Raw genomic sequence first — 12,134 nt, 5'->3', positions numbered from 1 at the left:
GCAAAAAAAAAAAAAAAAAAAAGAAGGAGGAAGGCCAACCTGCCTCAAAAATAAAGATGTTGGGCTGGGAAGGTGGCTCAGTGGTAGAACGCTTGCCTTGCATGCTCAAGGCCCTGGGTTCGATTCCTCAGGAACACATAAGCAAAAAGAAAAAAGTCAGAAGTGGCGTGTGGCCCACGACCAGACCCCCAAAAAATAAATAAATAAAAATAAATATGTTAAAAAATAAGTTAATTAATTACAGTAAAATGATATTGACAATGTCAAAAATGGAGAAGAATGTAGCAATTGACCGGACAGCAAGCAAGGCACCCAGCAGAATTTCTTTCTTAAAATATTTTTAAAAATTGTAATTATAAAGGTGATGTGCAGAGGGGTTACAGTTATATAAGTCAGGCAAAGAACTTGAACTCTGGACCTGGGCTCTAGAGCATCCTTGAGCTCTTCAGCTCAAGACTAGTGCTCTACCACTTGAGCCACAACACCATTTCTGGTTTTCTGGTGGCTTATTGGAGATAAAGAGTCCCTCGGCTTTTCCTGCCAGGATTCGCTTTGAACTCGATCCTCAGATCTCAGCCTCCTGAGTAGCTAGGATTACAGGTGTGAGCCACCGGAGCCCAGCTAAGAATACATTTCTTTTGGGCTGGGAAGGTGGCTCAGTGATAGAGCACTCGTCTTGCATGCTCAAGGCCCTGGGTTCAATTCCTCAGCACCACATAAGCAAAAAGAAAAAAGCCGGAAGTGGCGCTGTGGCTCAAGTGGGACAGCGCCCAGGCCCAGAGTTCAGGCCCCATGACCAAAAAAAAAAAAAAAAAAGAATACATTTCTTTTTGGACAATGTCACCTCTTCTTTTTTTTCTTTAAAATTATTTCTTATTGTTATTATAAAGATGATGTACAGAGAGGTTACAGTTACATAAGTCAGGTAAAGAGAACATATTTTTTGGACAATGTCACTTCTTTCTTTCTTAATTTAGACTTCTATTATGGAAAAAAAGAACAGATTAAACTATTTTTAATTCTTTTGTCTCCTCCTAGTGGCAGACTTTTTAATATGGAGACTAAAACCCACTTAATATTTCTCAGCAATTATATACAATTAGAACTAATTACCACCCGTACCACAACCAGGGTTTTCCTCCCCACTAGCTATTAGATCAGAGGGCTTCACTCTGAAGGCAGAGAGTGAGAATTGACCAATATTTAGCTTCCAGAGAGAAGAGGAAGACACTATCAGCATGTTGTCTCCAGTGTGGCTTGGTCTGGGTTATAAGCACTGAATACATAGAAGGAATGCAATGTTGATATATTATTTTGTAGTTTTAGTTTAGCTAACTAGGACACTGCTGGAGTAGTCAGGCTTGTGTGTGTGTGTGTGTGTGTGTGTGTGTGTGTGTGTGTGTGTCCTCTAAGTCTCTCTTGTTGTATTTTATGCCTTATTATTATTATTATTATTATTACTACTACTACTACTACTACTACTACTTTTTGCTAGTTCTGGAGCTTGAACTCAGGGCCTGGGCACTGTCCCTGAGCTTCTTTTGCTGAAGGCTACCACTTGAGCCTCAGCACCACTTCCGACTTTTTCTGTTTATATGGTACTGAGGAATGGAACCCAGGGCATTACGCATGCTAGGCAAGCACTCAACCTCTAAGCCAAATTCTCAGCTCTGGCTGTTTATTATTTATTTATTTTAGTCAATCAAGGGGTTGAACCTGGGCCAGGGCACTGTACTCTTCTGTCCCTGCACTCTTCAGCTCAAGGCAAGTGCTCTACCACTTGAGCCACAGTACTACTTCCAGTTTTCTGGTAGTTAATTGGAGATAAGAGTCTCACGTGGAAGTGACGCTGTAGCTCAAGTGGTAGAGCGCTAGCCTTGAGCTGAAAAGCTGAGGGACAGCGCACAGGCCCAGAGTTCAAGCCCCAGGACCAAAAAAAAAAGAGTCTCATGGACTTTCCTGCCCCAGACTGGCTTTGAACTGAGATCCTCAGATCTCAGCATCCTGAGTAGGTAGAGATTATAGGTGTGAGCCACCAGTCCCTGGCTGTTTATTTTTAAAAGGAAAAGGTAGATTGAGATGGTTCCTTTTTGTTTCCTATTATTGTAAATTAGCATCTAAATGTAGTTTCTGAGAGGCAGTTTTGGTTTTTCAGTTTTTACTTCCTAGTTTTGTTGTTGTTGTTTTTTTTTTTGGGGGGGGGGGTCCGGTCGTGGGGCCTGAACTCTGGGCCTGGGCGCTGACCCTCAGCTCTTCAGCTCAAGGCTAGCACTCTACCACTTGAGCCACAGCGCCACTTCCGGCTTTTTTCTTTTTGCTTATGTGGTGCTGAGCAATCGAACCCAGGGCCTCAGGCATGCAAGGCAAGCGCTGTACCACTGAGCCACCTTCCCAGCCCAAAAATGTGTTTTTTTTTTTTTGGGGGGGGGTCCGGTCGTGGGACCTGAACTCTGGGCCTGGGCGCTGTCCCTCAGCTCTTCAGCTCAAGGCTAGCATTCTACCACTTGAGCCACAGCACCACTTCCGGCTTTTTTCTTTTTGCTTATGTGGTGCTGAGGAATCGAACCCAGGGCCTCAAGCATGCAAGGCGAGCGCTTTACCGCTGAGCCACTTTCCCAGCCCTTCCTAGTTTTAATGTCTGAATCTGACCTATTTATTTTATTATTATTATAATATATATTTTTTTTTGCCAGTGCTGGGGCTTGAACTCAGTGCCTGGGCACTGTCTCTGAGCTTCCTCTTTTTTCTTTCTCAGTTCTTCAGCTCAAGGCTAGCGCTCTACCACTTGAACCATAGCTCCATTTCTGGCGTTTTTCTGCATATGTGGTGCTGAGGAATCCGACCCAGTGCCTCAAGCATGCAAGGCAAGCACTCTACCACTCAGCCAACTTCCCAGCTCCTCTGAGCTTCTTTTTTGTTCAAGGCTAGCACTCTATCACTTGAGCCGCAACACCAGTTTCAGCTTTTTTTGTTTATGTAGAACTGAGGAATCAAACCCAGGACTTTATGCATGCTAGGCAAGCACTCAACCACTGACCTTTTTCAAAAAATCACTTTATTGTTATTATAAAAGTGATATACAGCTGGGCACTGGTGGCTTACACCTGTAATCTTAGCTACTCAGGAAGCAAAGATCTGAGGATCATCGTTTGAAGCCAGCCCAGGCAGGAAAGTCTGTGAGACTCTTATCTCCAATTAAATCACAGAAAAATTCAGAAGTGGTGCCGTGGCTCAAGGTAGAGGGTTAGCCCTGAACAAAAGGAGCTTATGGACAGTACCCAGGTCCACAGTTCAAGCCTCAGGACCTGCAAAATAAAACAAAACAGTAGTGTACGTTTTTGTTGGACAGAGTCACTCCTTCCCTAACTTTCTCCCAGTTTGAATCTGACCTTTTTCATATTTGTTAATTTTTATTTCCTCATCTATCTTATCTGAGGTTGGATAAAAATTTTTAAAATTTAAAAAATTTTGTTATTATAAAGGTGATATACAGAGAGTTACTGTTTCATAATAAGCACATTTCTTTTTTTTCTTTTTCTTTTTCTTTTTTTTGGTCGTGGGGCTTGAACTCTGGGCCTGGGTGCTATCCCTCAGCTCTTCAGCTCAAGGCGAGCACTCTACCACTTGAGCCAAAGCGCCACTTCTGGCTTTTTTCTTTATGTGGTGCTGAGGAATCGAACCCAGGGCCTCAGGCATGCAAGGCAAGTTCTCTACCACTGAGCCACCTTCCCAGCCCCAGTCCGTTAATTTCTTTTTTTTTTTTTTTTTTGGTCCGGTAGTGGGGCCTGAACTCTGGGCCTGGGCGCTGTCCCTCAGCTCTTCAGCGCAAGGCCAGCACTCTACCACTTGAGCCACAGCGCCGCTTCCGGTTTTTTTCTTTATGTGGTGCTGAGGAATCGAACCCAGGGCCTCATGCATGCAAGGCAAGCGCTCTACCACTGAGCCACCTTCCCACCTCCAGCCCGTTAATTTCTTATGTCCTGGTATATTTCAGGTCTAGCTTCCTGATAAGAGAGGGTACATGTGTCGTTAGTCTCTTTGAATTTGACTTATCTCACTTAACATAATTTGTTGTAAGTCCATCTATTTCCTTGCAAATAACACAATATTCTTCTTCCTAATGGCTGTGTAAAATTCCATTGTGTATAGGTTCCACATTTTCTTTTTATCCATTCAACTATTGTAGGGCATCTGGACTGTTTCCATAACTTGGCTATTGTTGAATAGTGCAACAATGAACATGAATGTCTTTATGGTATCCTAGCTTGTGATTTTTTTTTTTAGTTGGTCGTGGGACTTGAACTCTGGGCTTGGGTGCTGTCCTTGAGCTCTTCAGCTCAAGATGAGTGTCTACCTCTTGAGCCACAGTATCACTTCCAGTTTTCTAGTGGTTTATTAGAGATAAGAGAATCACCGAGTTTTCTGCCTGGGTTGGCTTTGAACCGTGATCCTCAGATCTCAGCCTCCTCAGTAGCTAGGATTACAGGCATGAGCCACCAGCGCCTAGCTTAGCTTGTGATTTTCTGGGTAGAAGTCCAAGAGTAGTATGGCTGGGTTGTAGGGAAGATCTATGTTTAGTTTCTTGAAGAACCTCCAGATATCTGTGATTGTACTATTTTACATTCCCACCAATAGTGCAATAGGATTCCTTTTTCTCCACATCCCACCAACATTTGTTTTTGTTTTTGTTTTGTTGGTTGTGGGGCTTGAACTCTGTGCTTGGGCGCTGTCCCTGTGCTCTTCAGCTCAAGGCGAGTGCTCTACCACTTGAGCCACAGCACCACTTCTGGTTTTCTAGTGGTTTATTGGAGATAGGCGTCTCACGGTCTTTCCTGCCCAGGCTGGCTTTGAACCTCAATCCTCAGATCTCAGTCTCCTGAGTAGCTAAGATTACAGGCATGAGCCACCAGTCCCCCCACCCCCCAGCAACATTTGTTGTTCAAATTCATAATGTTGGCTAATCTAACTGGGGTGAGATAAATCTCAGAATTGTTTTGATTTGCATTCCTTTATGACCAGGGATGATGAGTCTTTCCTCATGTTTTTTGCCTTTTTTTTGCCATTCTTACCTCGTCTGAGTTTTAAAAAAAAAAATTTATTTTTCAGCTGCCAGGTGCTGATGGCTCACATCTACAATCCTAGCTATTCAGCAGGCAAAGCCTGCCAGGGTAGACAAAGAGAGACGCTTCTCTCCAATTAACCACCAACATGCTAACGGTGTGCTCAGGTAGTTAACAGAAAAGCTAAGCAAGCCAGGCACCTGAGACTCATTCCTGTAATCCTAGTTATTCAGGAGGCTGAGGTCTGAGGATCATGGTTCAAAGCCAGCCCAGGCAGGAAAGTCTGTGAGACCACCAGAAAACCAGAATTGGCACTGTGCTCAAAGTGGTTGCGTACTAGCCTTGAATGAAAGAGCTCAGGGACAGCACTCAGGCCACAAGTTCAAGCCCCAGAACCAAAAGAAAAAAAAGCTAAGCAAGAGCCCAAGGCCTGAAGTTCAAGTCCAAATACAAAAATAAACAAAAAATTACTAATACTCAAATATCAGTGATAGGTTAAAGGTACATGGGATGTTTATTATGTGCTAAATATTGAGCTAATTTTATTTTACATGTAGTATCTCATTTGACCCTTAAAATAGCCACGTTGGGCTGGGAATGTGACAGTGAGTGCTTGCCTAGCATGCATTAAGCCCTGGGTTTGATTCCTGAGTACCACTTAAGCAGAAAAGGCTGGAAGTGGTGCTGTGGCTCAAGTGGTAGAGCGTTAGCCTTGAGCACAAAGAGGCTCAGGGACAGTGCCAGGCTGAGTTCAAGTCCCAGGACTGGCAAAAAAAAAAAAAAAAAAAGCCACTTTGCCTAAGACCCTTATGTTAAAAAATTCAGCAGGATGGGCTGGGAAGTTGGCTCAGTGGTAGAGTGCTTGCCTTGCATGCATGAAGCCCTGGGTTCGATTCCTCAGCACCACATAAGCAGAAAAAAAGCCAGAAGTGGTGCTGTGGCTCAAGTGGTAGAGCGCCCAGGCCCAGATGGTTCAGCTCCCATGACTGACCAAAAAAAAAAAAAAAAAATCAGCAGGACATGACAGGTATCAGACTTCAAAAGTCATCTTAAACACTAGATTATCCTGTCTCAAGTATAAATGTTACCAGAAATTTAGAGCAACTAAGTTGATCTAGGTCCTTGTGTCTAGCAAGGGAAGAAGTCAGTCAAGACTTGAACATAGGGCTGGGAATGTGGCTTAGTGGTAGAATGCTTGCCTAGCATGTATGAAGCACTGGGTTTGATTTCTCAGAACCACATACACAGATAAAGCCAGAAGTGTTGCTATGGCTCAAGTGGTAGAGTGCTAGCCTTGAGTACAAGAAGCTCAAGGACAGTGCCCAAGTCCTGAGTTTAAGCTCTAGGACTGGCAAAAAAAAAAAAAAGACCTGAATATAGTAGACATACTAGGAAAGCTTATGAGAAAGTATGGCAATGAAAATAGTAATGTGTCAGTGGGGCTCTGGTGGCTCATGCTTGTAATCCTAGCTATTCAGGAGACTGAGATCTGAGGATCGTGATTCAAAGCCAATGCAGGCAGGAAAGTCCATGAGACTCTTTGTTAGGTTTTGTTTGGGTTGTCGAGAAGAGAACACCACAGAGTAGTTAGGCAGCAGAGAGAACTTTATTCCCAACTGCTGCTGTTCATGCACGATGGAGACCCCCTTGGCAGAAGGGCTGGGGCAACAGTCAGGCTAGGGCTTATCTAGGGAAGGGTCAGAGAGAAGGTGTGGCCAGGTGGGGGAAGGAAGGTGTGGCCACACTGGAAGTGGATGTGACCTCAGAGCCTGGCACCCTCCCACAGTCCTGTGTGAGGCCTGATGGGAGTCCAGGATGTAACCTCAGAGAAGAGGGAGGTGACTGCCAGTTACTTAGGTAACATAGGTACTGGGTAGAGACTTATGCAAGAGCAGGCAAGTGTTCAAGCCCCAGGATTGGCAAAAAAATAAAAATAAAAATAAAAATAAATTATGTGGCGTAGACAAGCCTTTGGAAGATAGCACTTCAGACTATCTCGGCCCTCTTGTATTGTCTTCCTTATTACAGAATTTGGCCTTAAGTTAAAATGGGGAGGATTGAAGTCTTTGAAGATGGCTTTCTAGATGGAGGCTCTTTCTGTTTCTTTCTCTCTCTTTTTTTTTTTTTTTTTTTTTGTCCTGGGTTGGTATTCTTTTTTGTATTTTTTTTTAAACTGTAAAAATACTGTACAAAGGGGTTACAGTTACATACATGAACAAGGTAATGAGTACATTTCCTATGGAGCATTGTTGCCTCCTCTTTTGTTTTACCCCATCCCTTCCCTCCCACCTCAACAATTACCTCCCCTCCCAACCAAAGTTATAAAGTTTGTTTTCAACATAGTGTCTTGAACATCTCATTGTTACAATGGGTCAACCTGTATCCCTACTTAAACATTTTGTTTTTTCCTTCTCCACACTGAATTAGAGAAGTTTATATACAAGATGCAGGGCATGGGAATCAAATACAGTGAAAACAGGGGTTATACTGTGGGAGAGGAACATAAAAAGAAACAAAAAAAAATCACATGGTACATTATAAATACTTTTTTTTTTTTGGGTCCGGTCATGGGGCCTGAACTCTGGGCCTGGGCGCTGTCCCTCAGCTCTTCAGCTCAAGGCTAGCACTCTACAACTTGAGCCACAGCGCCACTTCTGGCTTTTTTTTTCTGCTTATGTGGTGCTGAGGAATCGAACCCAAGGCCTCTGGCATGCAAGGCAAGCGCTCTACCACTGAGCCACCTTCCCAGCCCCTATAAATACATTAGAAACAACAGCAAGAAAAAATATTTGTGTCCCTATCTTGGGGTTCATTTCACTTAACATCATCTTATATGGTGACATGTACATAGCTTTTGACCTTTTCTACTTGTCCGACACATGTACTAGTTATTGCAAATAAGGGAAACCATGGGACCTATGATTCTTTGGGCCTGGCTTACTTCACTTAATATAATTTTTTCCAAGTTTTTCCAATTCCTAACAAATGGGGCAATGTCATTCTTTCTGATGGAGGCATAGAATTCCATTGTATATATATGCCACATTTTCTTGATCCATTCATCTGCTGAGGGGCATCTGGGTTGTTCCATATCTTAGCTATAGTAAATAATGCTGCGATAAATATTGTTGTGCTGGTAGCCTTAGTATGGCCTTGTTTGTGTTCGTTTGGGTAAATGCCCAAAAGTGGGATTTCTGGGTCATAGGAGAGCTCTATGTGGAGTCTTTTGAGGAACCTCCAGACTGCTTTCCAAAGTGGTTGAACAAGTTTACACTCCCACCAACCATGCAGTAGGGTTCTCTTCTGGCCACATCCCCTCCAGCATGTGTTGTTATTAGAGTTCTTGATTATAGCCATTCTAACTGGGGTGAGGTGGATTCTGTTTCTTATAAGGTACAATGAGTCCAAGTCAGAAAAAGACATACTTAATCTCTTAAGTTCCATGCTAACACACAACATAATTTGCCAGAAAGTTTAGGGTAACTAAATAAACTTGGTCTCTGTTTCTGGTAAGAGAAGAATTCAGGCAAAACAAACACAGTAAAGGTGATAGGGAATTTTATTAGAAAAGAAAATGTGGCAGAGAAAGATCATGTGGCATAGATATTGAAAGATTAAAAATTGACCATTACCATTACTAACTTGCTAACTGCTGATTCTGCTTCTGTAAACTTGCTTACGCTGGCACTGACCCTTCCTTCCCAAAAATGAGTTAAGAAGTTTCAGGGACCAGATGCCGGCCCCAGGACAAGGTCAAGGTCAGTGGTCGTAGATAAAGAACAGACAGTACGTGTTCCTCAGTTCCCATTTAGAAATTCCCCAGACAGGACCTTGAGATAACGACCACCTGGCAAGACGACAAGCTGAGCCAAGTGTCAACCAATCATGGGCCTGTAACCATGTAAACCCCCCCTTAAACCAACCATGGGCCAGTCATTTTACAAAGAGTGTTACAAAATTTCCCGCGTGGCAAAGTGATTGTTGGCGTATATGATGACCTTTAAATGGACCAATCATGGGATGCTTTGTGTTATGCATGAATCTTGTGGTTTTTGCCTTTAAAAAGGGCTTGTAACCGCTGCTTGGGGCTCCCTGTCTGCTCGGGACAGAGAGTCCGTTTGCGCAAACGTCAAATAAACTCCTCTTGCTTATTGCATCTCTCGGCCTGGAGTCTGAGTTTTCTGGGGTGCCCTCCCGTTGACGAAAGTATCCTAGGGGGCTAGGGTCTTTCAGATATACCACAGGGAAAATGGTACTTTAGTGAATGTCTGCACTCTTGTGACATCTTCTTTGTTGCAGAGCTTGGCCTTTCTGCTCCTGTAAGCTTGTGATGCCAAAGATTTACTCTCTCACCCTTAAGACCTTGTTTTTTTTGGTCCTTTTTACTTTCTCATTCTTTTCTAAGGCCCTGCTCACGTTTTGTTATCAGGCAGTTTATTCTGTCTTCTGCAGGTTGTATAGACCAAAATTCTCCGACTGCCTGCTTTTTTTTTCTAATCCATTATCATGAAGATCATTTATTGTATGTCAGAAAAATCTGTGAAGTTCTTCAAGAAAATCTCTTGCTTGGTTCTCTTTATATTTCCACAACAATTTGTTTTACAGAACTTGATGCATTTATTCTGTTTAAGCCCACTATTTACCATTATTTATGTGACTTTAGTTATTGTTTTGTTTTGTTTTTGTCCAAGGCTGCCACTTGAGCTGCAGCTTCACTTCTGGATTTTTGCTGATTAGGTGGAGATAAGAATCTCAAAGACTTTCTTGCCAGAGGTGGCTTTGCACTGCAACCTTCAGTCTCAACCTCAGGGATTATAGGTGTGAGCCACCAGCGTCAGATCCACTTTTTATATTTTTAAAGCTCCTAGAGTGGTACATTTTATGCAGTAGTCCATTTTAACTTGGCTCCAGGGGATTGAGGATTAACCCCCACACCTCATTAAGACTTTCTTTCCAAGAATTGTATACAGGGGATTAGCTCAAGCTCTGGCTTTCCAGTTCCTGGCATGCATTATGGTTTCTTGCTCTCTTCCCTCTGCCTCTCTAGTCCTCTCCTCCCAGCTAGGATGGGCGCCCCGCGGTCCCGAGGTTTCAGGGTCCCCTGCTCCTGTTTTCATAAACAGCTCTTCAAGGGACAAGTAGACATGTCCAGGTGCGCGGGGATGCTCTGGGCCTCAGCGTGCTGTACCCGCAGGAGGTCGCCATCTTGAATTCTGGCACGGGCGCCGCTGCCCTTACTCCGGATGGCGTCTCCTTATGGGCGTGGCCAGTGGCGGCGGCTCGGAGGACGCGCGGAGCCATGGCGGCGGCGGCGGCGGCGGACGAGGATCTGTGCTGGGAGATCGGAGAAGAGGAGGCGGAGGAGGAGGACGAAGAGGAGGAGGAGGAAGAGGACGACGACGACGACGTAGAGGAGGAGGTAGCATCGCGTGGAGCCCGCGCAGGGGTCGCGGCGGGGTGGTGCGGTGCGGGGGGCGGAGGGAGTGGAGGATGGGCCTGCACGGCTGCGGCCCGCGCGCGGGGCCGTGCGCGCTCAGTCTCCGGGGCCCGCCGCGGTGAGGATGGAGGTGTCGGGGGAGGAGGCGTGGGTCGCACCGCTGGCTTCCTGCGGCTGAAGCTGGACGCGGTTTCCCCGAGTGGGGCTGGGGCTGGGCGGGTAACGCAGCGGGTCTTCGGTGCTGGCAGCACAGAGGGAAGGTTAATCCTCCTTTCTTCCACCAGGAGCAGTACGTGTTGGTGGAATTAACAGGAATTATTGATTCAGACTTTCTCTCAAAATGCGAAAAGAAATGCAAGATTTTGGTGAGTCTTCTAGAACTGGGGAGTTGGCGGGGATTTTTTTTTTAGGTTAGAACATGAGTGGTGACATGCTTGTCTGCGAGCACATCCACTTTACAAAGCAGTGAACGTATTATTAGCATACTTTAGTCCTGAGGGTTCCACACATGGATTCAGGGTATCAACCACTTTGCCTCTATAGCTCTACCCTGTTCCACGCCCCCTTCATTTTTCCATTCCTTTCATTGTGTATGAATTGCACCACCATGGGTACACTCTAGCTCTTGCTGAGAACAGTTTTCTCTACTGAAAAGCAGTGACTTCTTTAAGGTTCGCCGAAGCACGGGGTGGGGAAGGAGAGGGGGAGACTAATGAAGTAGAGAAATGTCTTCTACTGGGTATGTGTGTCTAGAGAGAAAGTTGAAGGCAATGGAGGTAATATTTTGGTATAAAGCTATCAGACAAGTTTTAGGGGGGAAAAAAACAGGCTGGGCTGGAAGGTGGCTCAGTGGTAGAGAGCTTGCCTTGCATGCATGAGGCCCTGGGTTCGATTCCTCAGCACCACATAAGCAAAAAGAAAAAAGCCGGAAGTGGCGCTGTGGCTCAAGTGGTAGAGCACTAGCCTTGAGCTGAAGAGCTGAAGGACAGCGCCCAGGCCGAGTTCAGGCCCCACGACCGGACCCCCCCCCCCAAAAAAAAAAAAAAAACCAGGCCCCAGGAGTCCCAACAGAAGAAGGCTACCTTTCCCCTAAATGCAAGCAATTGATTAGTGGCTCAGGACAGAGAAAGAGTTAATTTCAGAACTTCTTGGGAAGAGCAGATAAAGGGGTTCAGAGAGACTCCAACGTCCATTTTCAAGGGTCTAACAAGCACTTTGAGGTTTTATAGAAAAGGTTTTATAGAAAATGTGGAGGGGAAGGGAAAAAACAAATGGTTTAAATAGGTTACAGGTTGACCCATTGCAACAATGAGATGTACAAGTCGTTATGTCGGAAAAAAGGAACTTTACAACGTTGGTGGGGGGGCCGAGGGGGAGGATGGGAAGGGATGGGAAGGGGAAACAAAGGAGGAAGCTACAATGCTTGATAAGAAATGTACTCATTATCTGGCTCATGTAATTGTAACCACTTTGTACAGTATTTTCACAATAAAAAAAATAAAAAAGAGGGGCTGGGAAGTAGCTCAGTGGTAGAGTGCTTGCCTTGCATGCATGAGGCCCTGGGTTTGATTCCTCAGCATCACCTACGCACAAAAAGCGGGAAGTGGCTCAAATGGTAGAGTGCTAGCCTGGAGCTG

At 44.8% G+C, this 12,134-nt stretch overlaps 1 protein-coding gene across 1 annotated transcript in view; it reads left to right on the top strand.

Moving 5' to 3' along the window:
- Nucleotides 1–10,337: 10,337 nt before the first annotated feature.
- Nucleotides 10,338–12,134, top strand: part of Gtf3c6 (general transcription factor IIIC subunit 6) — a 7,978-nt gene continuing 6,181 nt past the window's right edge. Inside the window, exons 1-2 of the mRNA XM_070011085.1 lie at nucleotides 10,338–10,479; nucleotides 10,782–10,862. Coding sequence (XP_069867186.1) covers nucleotides 10,360–10,479; nucleotides 10,782–10,862 — 201 coding nt within the window. The 5' untranslated portion in view covers nucleotides 10,338–10,359. The remainder of the gene's footprint in view (nucleotides 10,480–10,781; nucleotides 10,863–12,134) is intronic.

Source organism: Dipodomys merriami, unplaced genomic scaffold (genome assembly GCF_024711535.1).
Source record: "Dipodomys merriami isolate MVZ:Mamm:240054 unplaced genomic scaffold, mDipMer1.0.p SCAF_8, whole genome shotgun sequence".
In the NCBI taxonomy this organism is placed as follows: domain Eukaryota; kingdom Metazoa; phylum Chordata; class Mammalia; order Rodentia; family Heteromyidae; genus Dipodomys; species Dipodomys merriami.
This window is presented reverse-complemented; position numbering and strand designations above follow the sequence as displayed.